The 12,150-nt window shown below is 58.3% G+C and overlaps 2 protein-coding genes across 10 annotated transcripts in view; both read right to left on the minus strand.

The window, feature by feature from the left end:
* Positions 1-9,841, minus strand: part of BARHL2 (BarH like homeobox 2) — an 81,589-nt gene extending 71,748 nt beyond the window's left edge. For both annotated transcript variants that reach the window (XM_050307277.1, XM_050307276.1), the window contains exons 1-3: positions 8,981-9,841; positions 7,366-7,591; positions 5,442-6,852 (exon numbers count right to left, since the gene is read on the minus strand). In XM_050307277.1, the coding sequence (XP_050163234.1) occupies positions 6,540-6,852; positions 7,366-7,591; positions 8,981-9,560 (1,119 nt within the window). In that variant the 5' untranslated portion in view covers positions 9,561-9,841 and the 3' untranslated portion in view covers positions 5,442-6,539. The remainder of the gene's footprint in view (positions 1-5,441; positions 6,853-7,365; positions 7,592-8,980) is intronic.
* A 1,308-nt stretch (positions 9,842-11,149) lies between these two features.
* LOC126635764 (uncharacterized) overlaps positions 11,150-12,150 on the minus strand; it is a 59,743-nt gene continuing 58,742 nt past the window's right edge. For 7 of the 8 annotated variants that reach the window (XM_050307279.1, XM_050307281.1, XM_050307282.1 and 4 more), the window contains one exon: positions 11,150-11,506. In XM_050307279.1, the coding sequence (XP_050163236.1) occupies positions 11,288-11,506 (219 nt within the window). In that variant the 3' untranslated portion in view covers positions 11,150-11,287. The other variant, XM_050307283.1, reaches the window with a different exon arrangement.

The following is a 12,150-nucleotide window of genomic DNA, read 5'->3' on the forward strand; positions in this document are numbered from 1 at the left end:
AGCAGCTCTAGTTCCTTTTCCTCACTCCATATTCATCAAGACCAATGCAGCTGCACAACTGAATCAAATTCTGGTAATAGGTGCTTTACCCTGATTGCAAGTGAAACAAGTGATAAGATGCCAGCTAATCTGCCCACCCACACTAGATGCCCAGATGTATCCACACGCTGCTGTACAAAACTAAGAGGCAGATGCTGTCCTGCATGTTTTTAGAATGATATCCATGTGGATACCTGCGCCTGGTATGGAAGGAAGTGAGAGGTATTTACAAATGCATGTCAAGCTGAAGAAAAGGACACTTGAATTTACATGAGGGCATAGGAGTGTACAAATCACTGCATGCCTGCAGCAAGGTCTAGAAGAGACACACATGTTGAACAGCTGAAAACCTACATAGAAACCATGTGTGCACAGCCTGGATCTAGATATCTGTGTCTCATATTTTACATAGATTATATATATGCTACACTGCCACAGAGAAACGCCCACTTCACATATACTGCAGAAAGTGAGAATGGAGAAGAAATTATTATTCTCATTCTGCGCATCTTCTTCACTGTCTAGATCCACTAGTTGTATTTTTGTTTGCTTTCTGATATAGCATAAAATTGGGAGGGGGTTTGTGACAAAAAACTAAATAAATATTTAATGTATCAGCACCTGTCATATAGTTTCTGTGCACCACCACTATCAATTTCCTGGTAGTTCTCCTTCCCTACCCAACTTCATTAAAGAATAAAAGTAAAGTAATAAGTCATTTCACACTCTGTCTGACCATTATACAATAATAGCAAGATTTCATGCAAGGGTACAACATTATGCCCATCTGCAATCACAGTCTCTTTGCAAAAATCTCAATTCACACTTCACATGCAGCTAACCTTGTTACCATTCCCTTCCTAAACCCATCAGTCTTGCAGCTGCACGTCTTCACAGCCCAACATCTTAAAATTCATCACTTTGACACCCTCACATCCCTACAGGTCAAACTAAAGACACCAACCAAGAATAATTAAGGGGTACCCCAGATGTTTAGTTTACTTCTAGTCAACCTTTCCCAGAACTGGGTACAGTTCTCTGTTCATATGCTAGAGATCCATGGAAGGTGCTTGTTTCAAGAGAAAGAGACCTCCAACAAATTTCAGAGCTCTTCACCCCCCCTTTTTCTTTCCTTTTTTTTTTTTTTTTTTTTTTACAAGTATAGCTCTTTGTAGTTGGAATTTGAAAAAGAAGCGTGATAATGAGTAGGTTCAGGGAAGGAAAGGTGTTATCTCATTAAGGTAATTACTAAGACAGCCCCACCATTACCTCGGTTTGAAAATGTGGCAATTAAAGCGCCCTACATGGGCTCCCAGAGACGAGTGAACGAGACAGTCTCGGACAACTTCTGTGTGCTCGGTCCGGGAGCGCCGATCCCGCGGGGCACAGCCCGAGGCAGCGAGGGGGCCGCCGGGAGCGCCGCAACAGGGGCCCGCGGCTGCGCCCCGGCACAGCGCGGCCCCTCCCGGGAAGGGCGCGGCCGTGGCGGGGGAGCGCCGGGCGTCCCGTCGAGCCCCGCACCCATCGCTGCCAGCGCAAAGCGCCTCACTTGGGTTCCTTTGAAATCCGCAAATTTTGAGGACCGGCGTTTGTGCGCTTCCATTAATAGAAGCGACTTGTGAAAAATAGGGCATATGAATATGGAAAGGCAGTTTTAATGCGATGGGCGCTTGGCTGGACCTGCTCTCCGGCTGGAAACACGCAGAGACAGGCACCGGCTCCGGCTGCCCCACGGCCCGTTGGACGGCAGGAGCAGCCCAAGGGAGGAGAGAAGTTCGGGGCTTTTTCGTGAAATGGGGGCACGGGGGAGAGACGCCTTCGGGGTCGCCCGCCCGACCCCCGCCGGTCCCGATGGGTCTCCGGCCCCATCAGCTGTGCCCCTCCAGGGACTGTGGGAGTCATTTCGATGCTATCCCCTAAACAGAGCAGGCGGCTCCTCCCGCGGGACGAGGGCAAAGGTCCATCCCGGCAGACCAGATTACCCGTACCCCCTTTTCCTCGCAGACGGAGCTCCACGATAAACCAGATGCTGGGGAAGAAACCCGGTGGTGTCACCGGCGGGAGACATGGGTTTAGCAGCAAGACAGAACAGAAGAGGGGGAAAATGTGTAATTCCAACGCGAAACGGTTATTCGCCGCTCACCCCCGACACCCCTAGGCTAGGAAAATTTCTTACATTGTAAAGGGTTTTGCCTTTTCCACAGGTGAGCTCAGCCTAGCTGCACTCACTCCACGCTCTGGGCTGGAACCGAAGTTTTCGAGTGGGCTGCAATTAGAACATAGGGTGACTTACAACGCACATTTGCACAAAAGTGTAATGTGAATTTGGAGGAAGGTAAATTCTGCAAAGAAAGAAAATAAAAAATAACAAAAGTTAAAAACCCACCCTAACAAGAAACAGTAAAACCTGCCGGAGGGATAGCCAAGAGCCAGAGCACCAAAACGGCGTTACATGCAGGTGGTGTGTAAATGCAACCAGGGTGACCGGCACGGCAAGTAACTCCATTCCGTGCTGCTTACTGGTTCCCATCGTCTGCGCCGGACTCGCTTGCTCGAGTGGGAAAGCGGATTCAGGTCCCGAGCACCCAGCTTCCACACAGGCGCCAGGGCAAGCACTCTCAGAGAGGCAAAGACAGTGCTTGTCTCTGTACCCCACTCCAGAGGAGCTCCCCTTCTCACTTTTTGCTCTAACTATGGCCAAGCTAATTCCCCGAGAGGGTGAAGTAATTAAACATCATCCTGCTGTTGCATCCTGCGAGACCATCAGCCAAGGGCGGCGGAGCAGCCTGCCCATGGCTTAGCTGCCGGGAGGGCTCAGCCCAGAGCAGGAGCCCAGTGAGTCGCCGAAACCTGCCTGAGCGTACCAGGGGTTCCCCGAAGAAGCCTCCTGTGCCGTGCTCACCTGCAAAACACATACCACGGCCCAGAAGAAACCAACCAAAGGGGAACCAGGCACAGGGTGTCCAAAGGGTCTCCCAGGTCTCACTGCGGCCGCGCCGGTGTTAAACCGGAGTGATGAGACACAGGGGAAGCGGAGCGGCCCCGTCCCGCTTTTCAACCCTCCTGCTGGTGCAGAGGCAACGCTCAAACGTTTGGCACACAGCCGCAGCTCAGGGCCGAAGAGCCAGGCCCAGGAGAGGGCAGAGGCTCTCTCCCGGGTGGTGGGTGGCGGGGAGACGAACCAAGTGGCTCTTCGGCATCCGGAGACTGTGTCAGCCTCCTCCATCTTCACCATCGCCCGCCGACAAGCACCGTGGGAGGTGGCCACGAGGTCCGGGTGGACGGGAGACTCCCGAGCTGCCCGGCCGAGCACGGCCTGTGGAAGGCCGGGAGGTCCCGCGGGACGGGACGCTGGGTGCGGGCCGAGCCCGCCGGCGCCGCCCGGAGCTGTCCGTGGTGCTGAGCGCGGGCGGGGCCGCAGCCGCCCGGCGAGGTGCAGGAGTCTCCGCGTCTGGAGGGGCCGGAGCTGCTCCGCTCCTTGCGGACTGCTGTCCGGTGCGGGGAAGGCAAACTCTCCTGGCCACCCCGCGGGCTGCCGCGGTCCCTCGCGTACTGACAGCTCTGCTACAGCCTCACAGATTGTTTCCACTCCAAGCGCACCAACAGCCAGCTCTTTTCCGGCGGGTGCCAATATTTCCCGCTGTTTAAGGCTGAGAGAGCCCATCCCGTTCGTCTGGCAACAGATGGGTTCGGTTGTTTGTGCACAACCCCTTCCAGGGCCGAGAGCAGGCCTTGGCCCAGAAGGGGCTGAGGGCTGAGAGGGACCGGGACTGCAGGAATTCAGCCGCTCGGCACCAAATCTGGCGCCGCGGCGAAAACGGTTGCCCGAGAAAGGAAAGCGGGACGAAACCCGGCCGGCGCGTTTGGGAAGGCATGGCAGCCAAAGGCGCCAAGCCGCGCCCGGTCTCTGGCCCCGCGCCGTGCCGTTCCCCGCGCTGGAGGCGGCCCCGCGCATTCCGGCCCGACGCCCGGCTGGCTCTTTGTCCTGCCGCAGCGCGCTGAAATGCGGGCCCGTGTGCCGTAGGGTTTAAACAAGCAACGGAGTCCGTTCCTTCCCCATCTCGAGGCAGCCTGACCTCGAGTCGGCTCCATCCCGGTGCGAATTGGGAGCGGGACAAAGGCCCACTTCCCAAATGGGGAAAAGAGGAGTGAAAGAGAGCGATTCCTGCTCCAAACCTCCTCCGGCTTACAGCTACTTTCCAGTTGGGTCTAGAAACACGTTTCAGGGGAGGTGGTGGTTCCTCGCCCCTCTCCTCTGGCAGCCCCTGCTTCAGACAGCATCCGACACTGCACCGACAGCCTTGCCACGCTCCCCTCTCCTCTCTCGCTACTTCCCTCTGCCGTTCCCAAAGCACCGAGAGGCCCCTGGCCCGGTGGGCACCCCGCGGCCGGCCCTGCCTGCGAGGGGGACACGTCTATTTTGCATGAACTTTCCTTCCTTGTTTTCACTACTTTTCAGAGAATTTATGCAGTCAAAACCGAGGCACCACGAACAACGACCTGGGACTAGCTTTTTCAGCTGCATTGCCTCCTTTCGTGAAAGACTCGTTGCTTAGACTCAAGAAAAGGCCCTAACGAGCCCAGAATTTCCTACCTCCTTCCCCAGCCCGCAAAGGATGCGTTTCCTGGGAAAACCTCGGTGGCAATGCGGGGCAGACAGATTTCTCTGGCCACTTAGGGACCCCCTCCCGGGTCGTTCCTGCAGGGGGTATTTGGGGGCCACGGCGGAGATGCGGGAGAACAGTCAGCGGCCGCCACAACACGGGCGAAAACCGAAGTGGGCGTTCCCGACCCGCTCCCCTTTTGTTAGATCAAGGCAAAGGTCAATATGGTTTTAGCGCGAATTTATTAGCACAGAAATCAGCAAGCCGCTCGCTAATTAGCAAAGCCCAAATAAACGTGCCCGGAGGCTTCTCTTTTCCTTTTTTCGTTTGTTGTTGGTTTTTGTTTTTGTTGGTCTTTTTTTTTCCACTTCTGTCTCAAAAGAAAGGGGACTCACGAGCAAAAATAGAGAGGGGGAAAAAAAAAAGCGCCAAACCCTCAGAGGAGAGGATAACATGGGACTTTATGAATGTTTTATGGGTAATTGCTGTATAACTTTCTAATTTCGCAGAGGGGTGTTCATCTCCAAAGGCTGGGGACAGAGCCGTCCCCGGAGCCCAGTGGAGGGTCACAGCCCCCAGTCCCAATCCGCGTCCCCTCTGCCCCCGGGGGACCCGGTGGCCGGGCAGCCCAGGCCAGCATGGGGAAGGGAGGCGCTCGGCAGGAAAGATGCCTGCCAGGGGAAAGGGCGGGTGGAACGGGCACACACAGCAATAAAGTTCAAAGGCCAGCGGGGCTCGGGAGCTCCGTGTCCGCCGGGACCCCTCTGCCCTCCCTGCCTGTTTTCCCTCGTTACTCACCCCGACCGCCGGCGCTCGCTGCCTGTCCCAGCTCCGTGCAGAGACAGCTGCCGGGCCGGGGCCACATCCCCACGTCCTGCACGGTCCCGTCGCGCCCGCCCCCAAGGGCCAGAGCCTCTACCCGCCGCCACCCTGCCCAGGTGCTTAAAATAACAGCGAGGGGCACGACACCTGCAGGGGGATTTGATTTTCCTTTAAAATACAGATAGGGAAAAACAGCGCCAGTTAAGAAACAACAAGCCTAAAACTCAAAATATATTCAGTATAATACTGAAAATTAAAAAGTGGCATCTGCCTTTTCTACTCTGAATTTCTTGAGTTCTTGTCACGGAGAAATTAGCTACCTTGAATTTTCAAGTTTGTTAAAAAAAAGATAAAGTTTATTTCTTTTTTGCTTTGCTTTCCCCTGTAATTTTTCAGTCACAAAAAAAAATCTATATTTTATCATCTAAGCATTTATTTTACTGAATCCAAAAAGACATGAAAAGGGATAGGGAAGAACCACGTTCGTTCGTTTTAAACTAACGTATAGAAGTGAAATTTTTTCTCCTTTTTTTGGACGACATATAATAAATATGATATAGCACTCAGCACTCGGTCTGTACAATTCTGTTCGCATTAGGGAGCATGCCACTTTGCAATAAGAAAAAAAAAAAAAGGTCATGAGAAAAATCAGTGCAAAGTTCTCCGTTTCCCCGGTCTTCTCTGCCGGGCGGGGGTCGAGGCGCTCTCATTCCCTCCGTCCTCCGCAGCCGTTAGTCTCTCCGGCGGGCTCGGGCTCCCTCTCCCTCTTCCTCCTCCACCCCCTCCGTCCCTCTCTCTCTCCGAGCTCCAAGTCCTGCCTCGCAGGAGCCGAGGTCGGCGGGTCGCCCCGCGGCTCTGCCCGCCTTCCCCCGCGTGTGGTCGTTTCACTTACGGGCTTGGCTCTGGGTTCACGGTTCAAGAGTCCCTGCTCTGACTGATCGCCTCCCTCGGTGGCCGGTGGCTGCCTGCAGAAGCTCCTGCCCCTCGGCTTCCCCTCGCTTCCTCCTCTGCGGTGCTGGGGCTTGTTTGGGGACGGGGAGGGGAAGGGCTCGTTGCGGGGACCGCGGTGCCGTTTCACCGAGGGTGCGGGGTGCCGGGCATGGGGTTGGCCAGGGGGTTGAGGGCCGGCTGCCCACCGGGCCCCAGCCCGTGGATCAGCACCCGCGGCACCAGTGGCCGCTGGAGCTGGGGATGCGGTGCGGGGGGAGTCCGGTACATGCTGCTGTACATGGCTGCGGCCGCCGCGGCCGCCGTCGTACTGTCCATGCTGCCCAGCAGGCTGGGGTGATAGAAATAAGGCGAGGGGAACATCCGCTGCAGTGCTGAGTAGTTCCCGGCCTCAGCCAGCAGCTCCAGGCCCACCGCCGTCTGCCGCTTCCACTTCGTCCTGCCGGGAGGAGCAAGAGGCGGCTGCAGGGCGGGCGCCACGATGGGGCACCTAACCCGGTTTCGCGGGAGTCCACAGGTGGCGAGCCCCCTCCCCTGCGCGACCCCGCACCACCGGGGCCCCGACGAGGCGCACCGGCCCCGTGGGCCCGCACACGGTGCGATCCTCCCGGCTGTGCCCGGTTCCCCCTCCCAGCCCCGCACTCCAGGACACATGCATACGGCGACTACGGCCAAATTAATAACCCTGGTACACAGTTAGATCGCAGAGCGCTGACGCTAATGGTTTGCGACAGAATTAGGGTGGCTGCTACCGTATGTAATGAGACAGAAAATTACGGCAGCGGTGACAGGGGCCGGACCCCCCAGCCCGCCGCCGGGGAGGGCGCGGGGCAACCATCGGGAGCTCCCCGCACCACCCTGGGCTACCGCGGACAGGAACCCAGCGGCGCCTTCCCGCCCCCCGGTTCTCCGGGGAGACCCTGGGCCGTCGCGGCGCCTGGGCCCGTCTTACCTCCGGTTCTGGTACCAGGTTTTGACCTGCGTGTCGGTGAGGTTGAGGGCGGCGGCCAAGTCCATGCGGTCCTGCACGCTCAGGTACTTCTGCCGCTCGAAGCTGCGCTCCAACTGGTTGAGCTGGTGGTCGGAGAAGGCGGTCCGTGCCTTCCGAGGCTTCTTGGCACGCACCGGCGGGCTGTCCCGGCTGCTGCTGATCTCCCGATCGCCCTCCTCCTTTGTCCCTGCGAGCGAGCCGAAGCGCGGTGAGGGCTGGGGGGACACCGGCTCGGCCCCCGCCCCGCCCCGCCGCGGTTACCGGGCCCCGCCGACCCCTCCCCGTGGGCTCCTCCGGGGCACGGGGAGAACGGTCAAGTATGGCGGGGGGCGGCGGCGGCGAGCCCGTCCGGGAAACGGCGGGATCTCCACTCTCCGCTTGCCAACTACAGGGCTTTCGTTGTTTTCTCGCCCTCTCCCCCCGGCCCGAAACGCCGGGAAATCGATCTGTCAATCCGGCTCTACTCGGGCCCGGGTTTGTGGCGCTCCTTGATCTTCCCCGCAGGAAGAACAATAATCTCCCTAATTGACCCACTGGGGAGGTTGGTGCACACAAAAATGGCCAGACCAGACTGTACATCTGTTTTGGGCACTCGTATGCTAATGCTAAAGAGCAAAACGAGCGGCACTCGCGGGCACCTCGTTGCTCTGAGCCTGGCAAAAATAGCTCAGTTCGGCAAAATAAGGAAAATGTGTCCTGTTGCCTCTCGGATGCACCGGGCTGCCTGCGGGGAGGGCAGCTCTGCCGACGCCGAAGGGAAAATATCTCCTCTCCATGCTCGCCTTTCCTTACTCCTTTCCTCCCTTCCCCTTCCCAAGCGCACATCGCTATTTTCATTTCCGAACCCCGCACAGCGGGGGCTTCCCCATCAGCACGAAATCCTTAATTAAAAAAAAAAAGAAAAAGAAAAAAAAAGAAAAAAATTAAAGACGGGAAAATAAACCTTCTATCCAGGCGCAGAGGAAACGCGAGGATTTTGCCAAACGCACAAAGCCCTTCAACCTCCCTCTGCCGACAGCGGGCCGAGTTCTTCTTATTATTATTTTATTTTTAATTAAAAGTTGTGAGTTTTTTCGTTTATTTGTTATTGATTGCTGGGGAAGTGGAATTTTTAATCTTAATTTTATTTTAGATCGAATTAGCAAAAATGAAAAGGCTGAAGGCAGTAAGTGCAGCTGAGCAGCCGGTTCTTAGAAAGCTGGAGAATCATTTATGCGCATTTGCATTAAAAATAAATACAGTCTGATTTCCCATGCGATCTCACTGCTTGGGCTATTTTCTTAAAAACAGGGAAGCTAAATTTGAAAAAAAAAAAAAAGGAAATAAAAAGAGTAGGAAAGACCAACAGATATTAAATTAAAAAAAAAAAAAAAAAAAGAAAGAAAGAAAAAAAAAGCGATTTAATTTCCTACCGACCTTATCCCCGCGGTAGCGAGGATCACCGAGTGGCCCCGGCAGAGCGAGCTCCTACCGCAGATTTTCCCCACGGTTTTCGTTTCATCGATAAGGCCGAACGCCGCAGCCCCGATTGTACCGGCGGCCGAGGCGGTGCGGAGTCGGGCCGGGCCGTACTTACCGTGGCATTTGATGTCCCCCTGCGTGTCGTCGCGCTTGTCGAGCTTGGCTTTGCCGTCCTCCTGCTCGAGTTTGGGCCTGAAGCTCTCCGGGGCCGCGCTGCCCTCCTGCTTGGGAGTGTGATGGGGAGAGGGGACGCTGGTACTGTAAGGTGCACACGCCGCCAGCGGTTTGCTGTCGCCCAAAATGTCCTTAATTAAAAAAGAAGATGTGGAAGTCCTGGGGCCGGAGCTGGCCGAGCCCAGCTGGGGCGGCGGCGGCTGCGGGGGCGACGGCTGCAAACTCGGCGGCGGTGGCGGCGGGTGCGGGCCGAGGTGGAGGTGGTGCGGCGGCGGCGGGAGGCTTTCCGCCACCCCCAGGTGCTGCTCGGGGTGCTCCATGCTCACCGAGATGGGCGACGAGGGCGCCGTCCCCACCGTGTCGATTTCCGAGCAGGGGGACGGCGTGGCCTGGCTCCTAAAATCCGCCGGCCGGCCGTCGCCGTGGGGGCGAAAATCTCCGTTCATGACTCCGGGGCTGCCGGTGCTGCCACCCGACAGGATCGTGTCTATCCCGAAGCTGGACCCGCTCGGCCCCTCCATGGCGGACCGTTCAGCGCCGCGTCCGCATCCCCGTGGGCGGCCGCGGGGGTCTCACCGGGGGTGGAGGAGAAGGGATGTGGAGGGGGGCGGAACTGGGTTACCCCAATCAGCGCACCGGCGGCGCGGGCGACACTAACGCGGGGCCCCCGCCGAGCACCACATCGCCGCCGGGCCGGCTCGCCGCTACCCAACTTTGTTGCGGGAAGTTGCGGGCGCGGAGCGGGGCGGACACCGGCCACTGCGGCGCGCCCGCCCGTGCCCACCGAGCTCCTCTCGGCGGCGGCGACTCCCCCCGTGACGTCACGGCCGCCGCGGCCCCCCCGCCGTTTATTATAAACCCGGGCTTTTGCCGCCGCCGCCGCCCGCCCCCATTGGCGGAGGGCCGCGAGGGGGCTGACGCAGCGCGGGCCGTAGCCAATCAGCGGCGGCGGCGGGCACGGCCGCGGGAGGCGGGGGCGCGCCCCGGCTCCCTCCCGGACCTGTCCACGCCGCCGCCGCCGCCGCCCCGTCGGGCCCCCATTCCCCCGGTCACCGGAGCTGATCCCTCCGGAGAGTATCGTCCGGTGCTCCTGGGACGGTTCCCTGGTTAAATGTCAGAATAATAGGAAGTGCCAGCGACAAGACGTCGTATTAATCCTGATGAAGCAGCGTGTTAAGCTAATTAGAAGAGTAATTATAAGGGTGATAATGAATGATTTAGAGTTCTCCGAGTTTTATTTTAGTAGGAATTGCCATTTCCAGGGTCCTATGAAGCACTGCCCGACACCTCTCTTCCCGGTCTCCAGTAGCCCCGAGACCCAATCACCCCCCAGAACAACATCCGCGGCGCCAAACTTCGGGGGCACAGGGGAACTGGACACAGCAGTGGAGGCGCAGGGAAAGATTAGGGCAGGATGAGCCCAAGAGGGATTTTTCGGGTGCTGGTCTTCAGCGAGGGCACTAGGAGCTACCTTAGGTGTAGGGCCACTGGCATCCCCGCCCCACACACAGAGGCTGTCCCGGTGATGGGGAGCCCGCCGCCAGCCTCGAGCGAGGAGCGGCGAGTGAGGACACGAGGGTCCTTCCTAACTTCTTCATCGTTCTGCCTGCCCCGTACCGGGAGAGTCCCGTCCGGCCCTGCAGAGTGCTGTCCGGATGTGGTGGCAGGTCGTGGGTGGGTGCGCCTCCACCACCCCATTTCCCATTGCGTTTTGTTTCTTGGGGAAGCTGTCCCGCTCAGAGCTGCGGAGAAGTGCGAGGAGCGTTTGGGGAGCTCAGCGGGAGCGAGAGACTGTGTCCAACCGGTAACTCGTTGCGAGTGTTTGGATCCGACGTGAGATGCCACAGCCCCAGGACAGTGGTGCGGGATGCGAAGCTGCGCCCCGACATGAGAGATGCCAAGGTGGAGAGTGCCGCGGCCTTCGCCTCCGCTTCTGACGGCTTGGGGCCGGCCTTCCCTCGTATGGAGGGGGGCGAGGAGCTTCTGGGTCCTCGCTGGTATAAATCGCAGTGCTTCCCTGGGATTCACCGGTGCCACACCCGAAGGGTAGTGCGGTGGGACAGCTCCCTGCCCCTCTGCCGCACTTCGGAAGAAGTTTTTCCACGGCAGGGAAGCCCGTCCGCGGGCAGCCCGTTGCTACCGAGCATCGCCCGCTCCGTCCCGACGGTCCCACATGGCCGCCAGCGGCCCTGCGGGCAGCCAGGGGCAGCCAGCCGCACGGTTTGCCGCCGGGCTTTAGGCGCCGGTGCTACGCCCGGAGGCCGGTGAGGGAGCAGAGGCGGCGGGCCCGAAAGAGGTGCAGGGCCGCCCGTGTCCGCTGGGCGGCGGTGGCGGCCGCCCCCGTTGTCCCCGACGGGCGCCCAGCGCGGACGAGGCCAGAGGCAGCGCGGGAGCCGCAGCCTCGATGAGAGCTAGGTTGGCAGCACGGCGGGGTGACCTCCTGCCAGCACGTCCCGACAGATCGGGGCTTTCGGAGGAACGAGGAGAAGAAAAGGGAACAGAAGAAAGGGGAAAACTGAGAAGTAAAATGAAAGAACAGGAGAAAATGACAAACACTTAAATATCTTCAAATGCCCAGGCAGGTTTCCTGCAGCAGGGAAGCAGCCCGCGGCGGCTGTATTTATCCTGCTGTCTTAGTTTGCAATTTACCCAAACTATGTCCTAATTATCCCTGGGGGAATGCGGGATCCGGGGTAATATGTTACACCAGCATAATCCTTTAACTCACAATACACCTCCCCGTCCCGGAATCGGGATTTAGGGCTTAAAGTCATGTTCTTGAACACTGAACACCTTTCATTTCCTTCCTCTTATTTTTTAATCCTCGATTCCATTGTGTAGAAATATTCTGGGGGAAAGCAGCGCGAGGCCCGCCCCGCCCGGGGCAGCCGCTCCGCTCCCGGCCGGGCTCCGCAGAGCCCAGAGCGCCGGCAACCTCGGCCTGTCCTGCTCCTCCGCGGGCACCGCCGGCCGGTTCGGATTCCCAGAGCGTGATCAGCCCTACGCGGGGGCATCTCACGCAAAAGGCCCCTCCACCTCCTGCCTGCACCCTCTGGGGGCGAGGAGACCAGCGGGACGCTCCTTATACTTGTTGAGGCCAGGGTAGATGCT

This window comes from Myiozetetes cayanensis, unplaced genomic scaffold (assembly GCF_022539395.1).
Source record: "Myiozetetes cayanensis isolate MyiCay16 unplaced genomic scaffold, myiCay2020 scf12, whole genome shotgun sequence".
NCBI classification, from domain to species: Eukaryota; Metazoa; Chordata; class Aves; order Passeriformes; family Tyrannidae; genus Myiozetetes; species Myiozetetes cayanensis.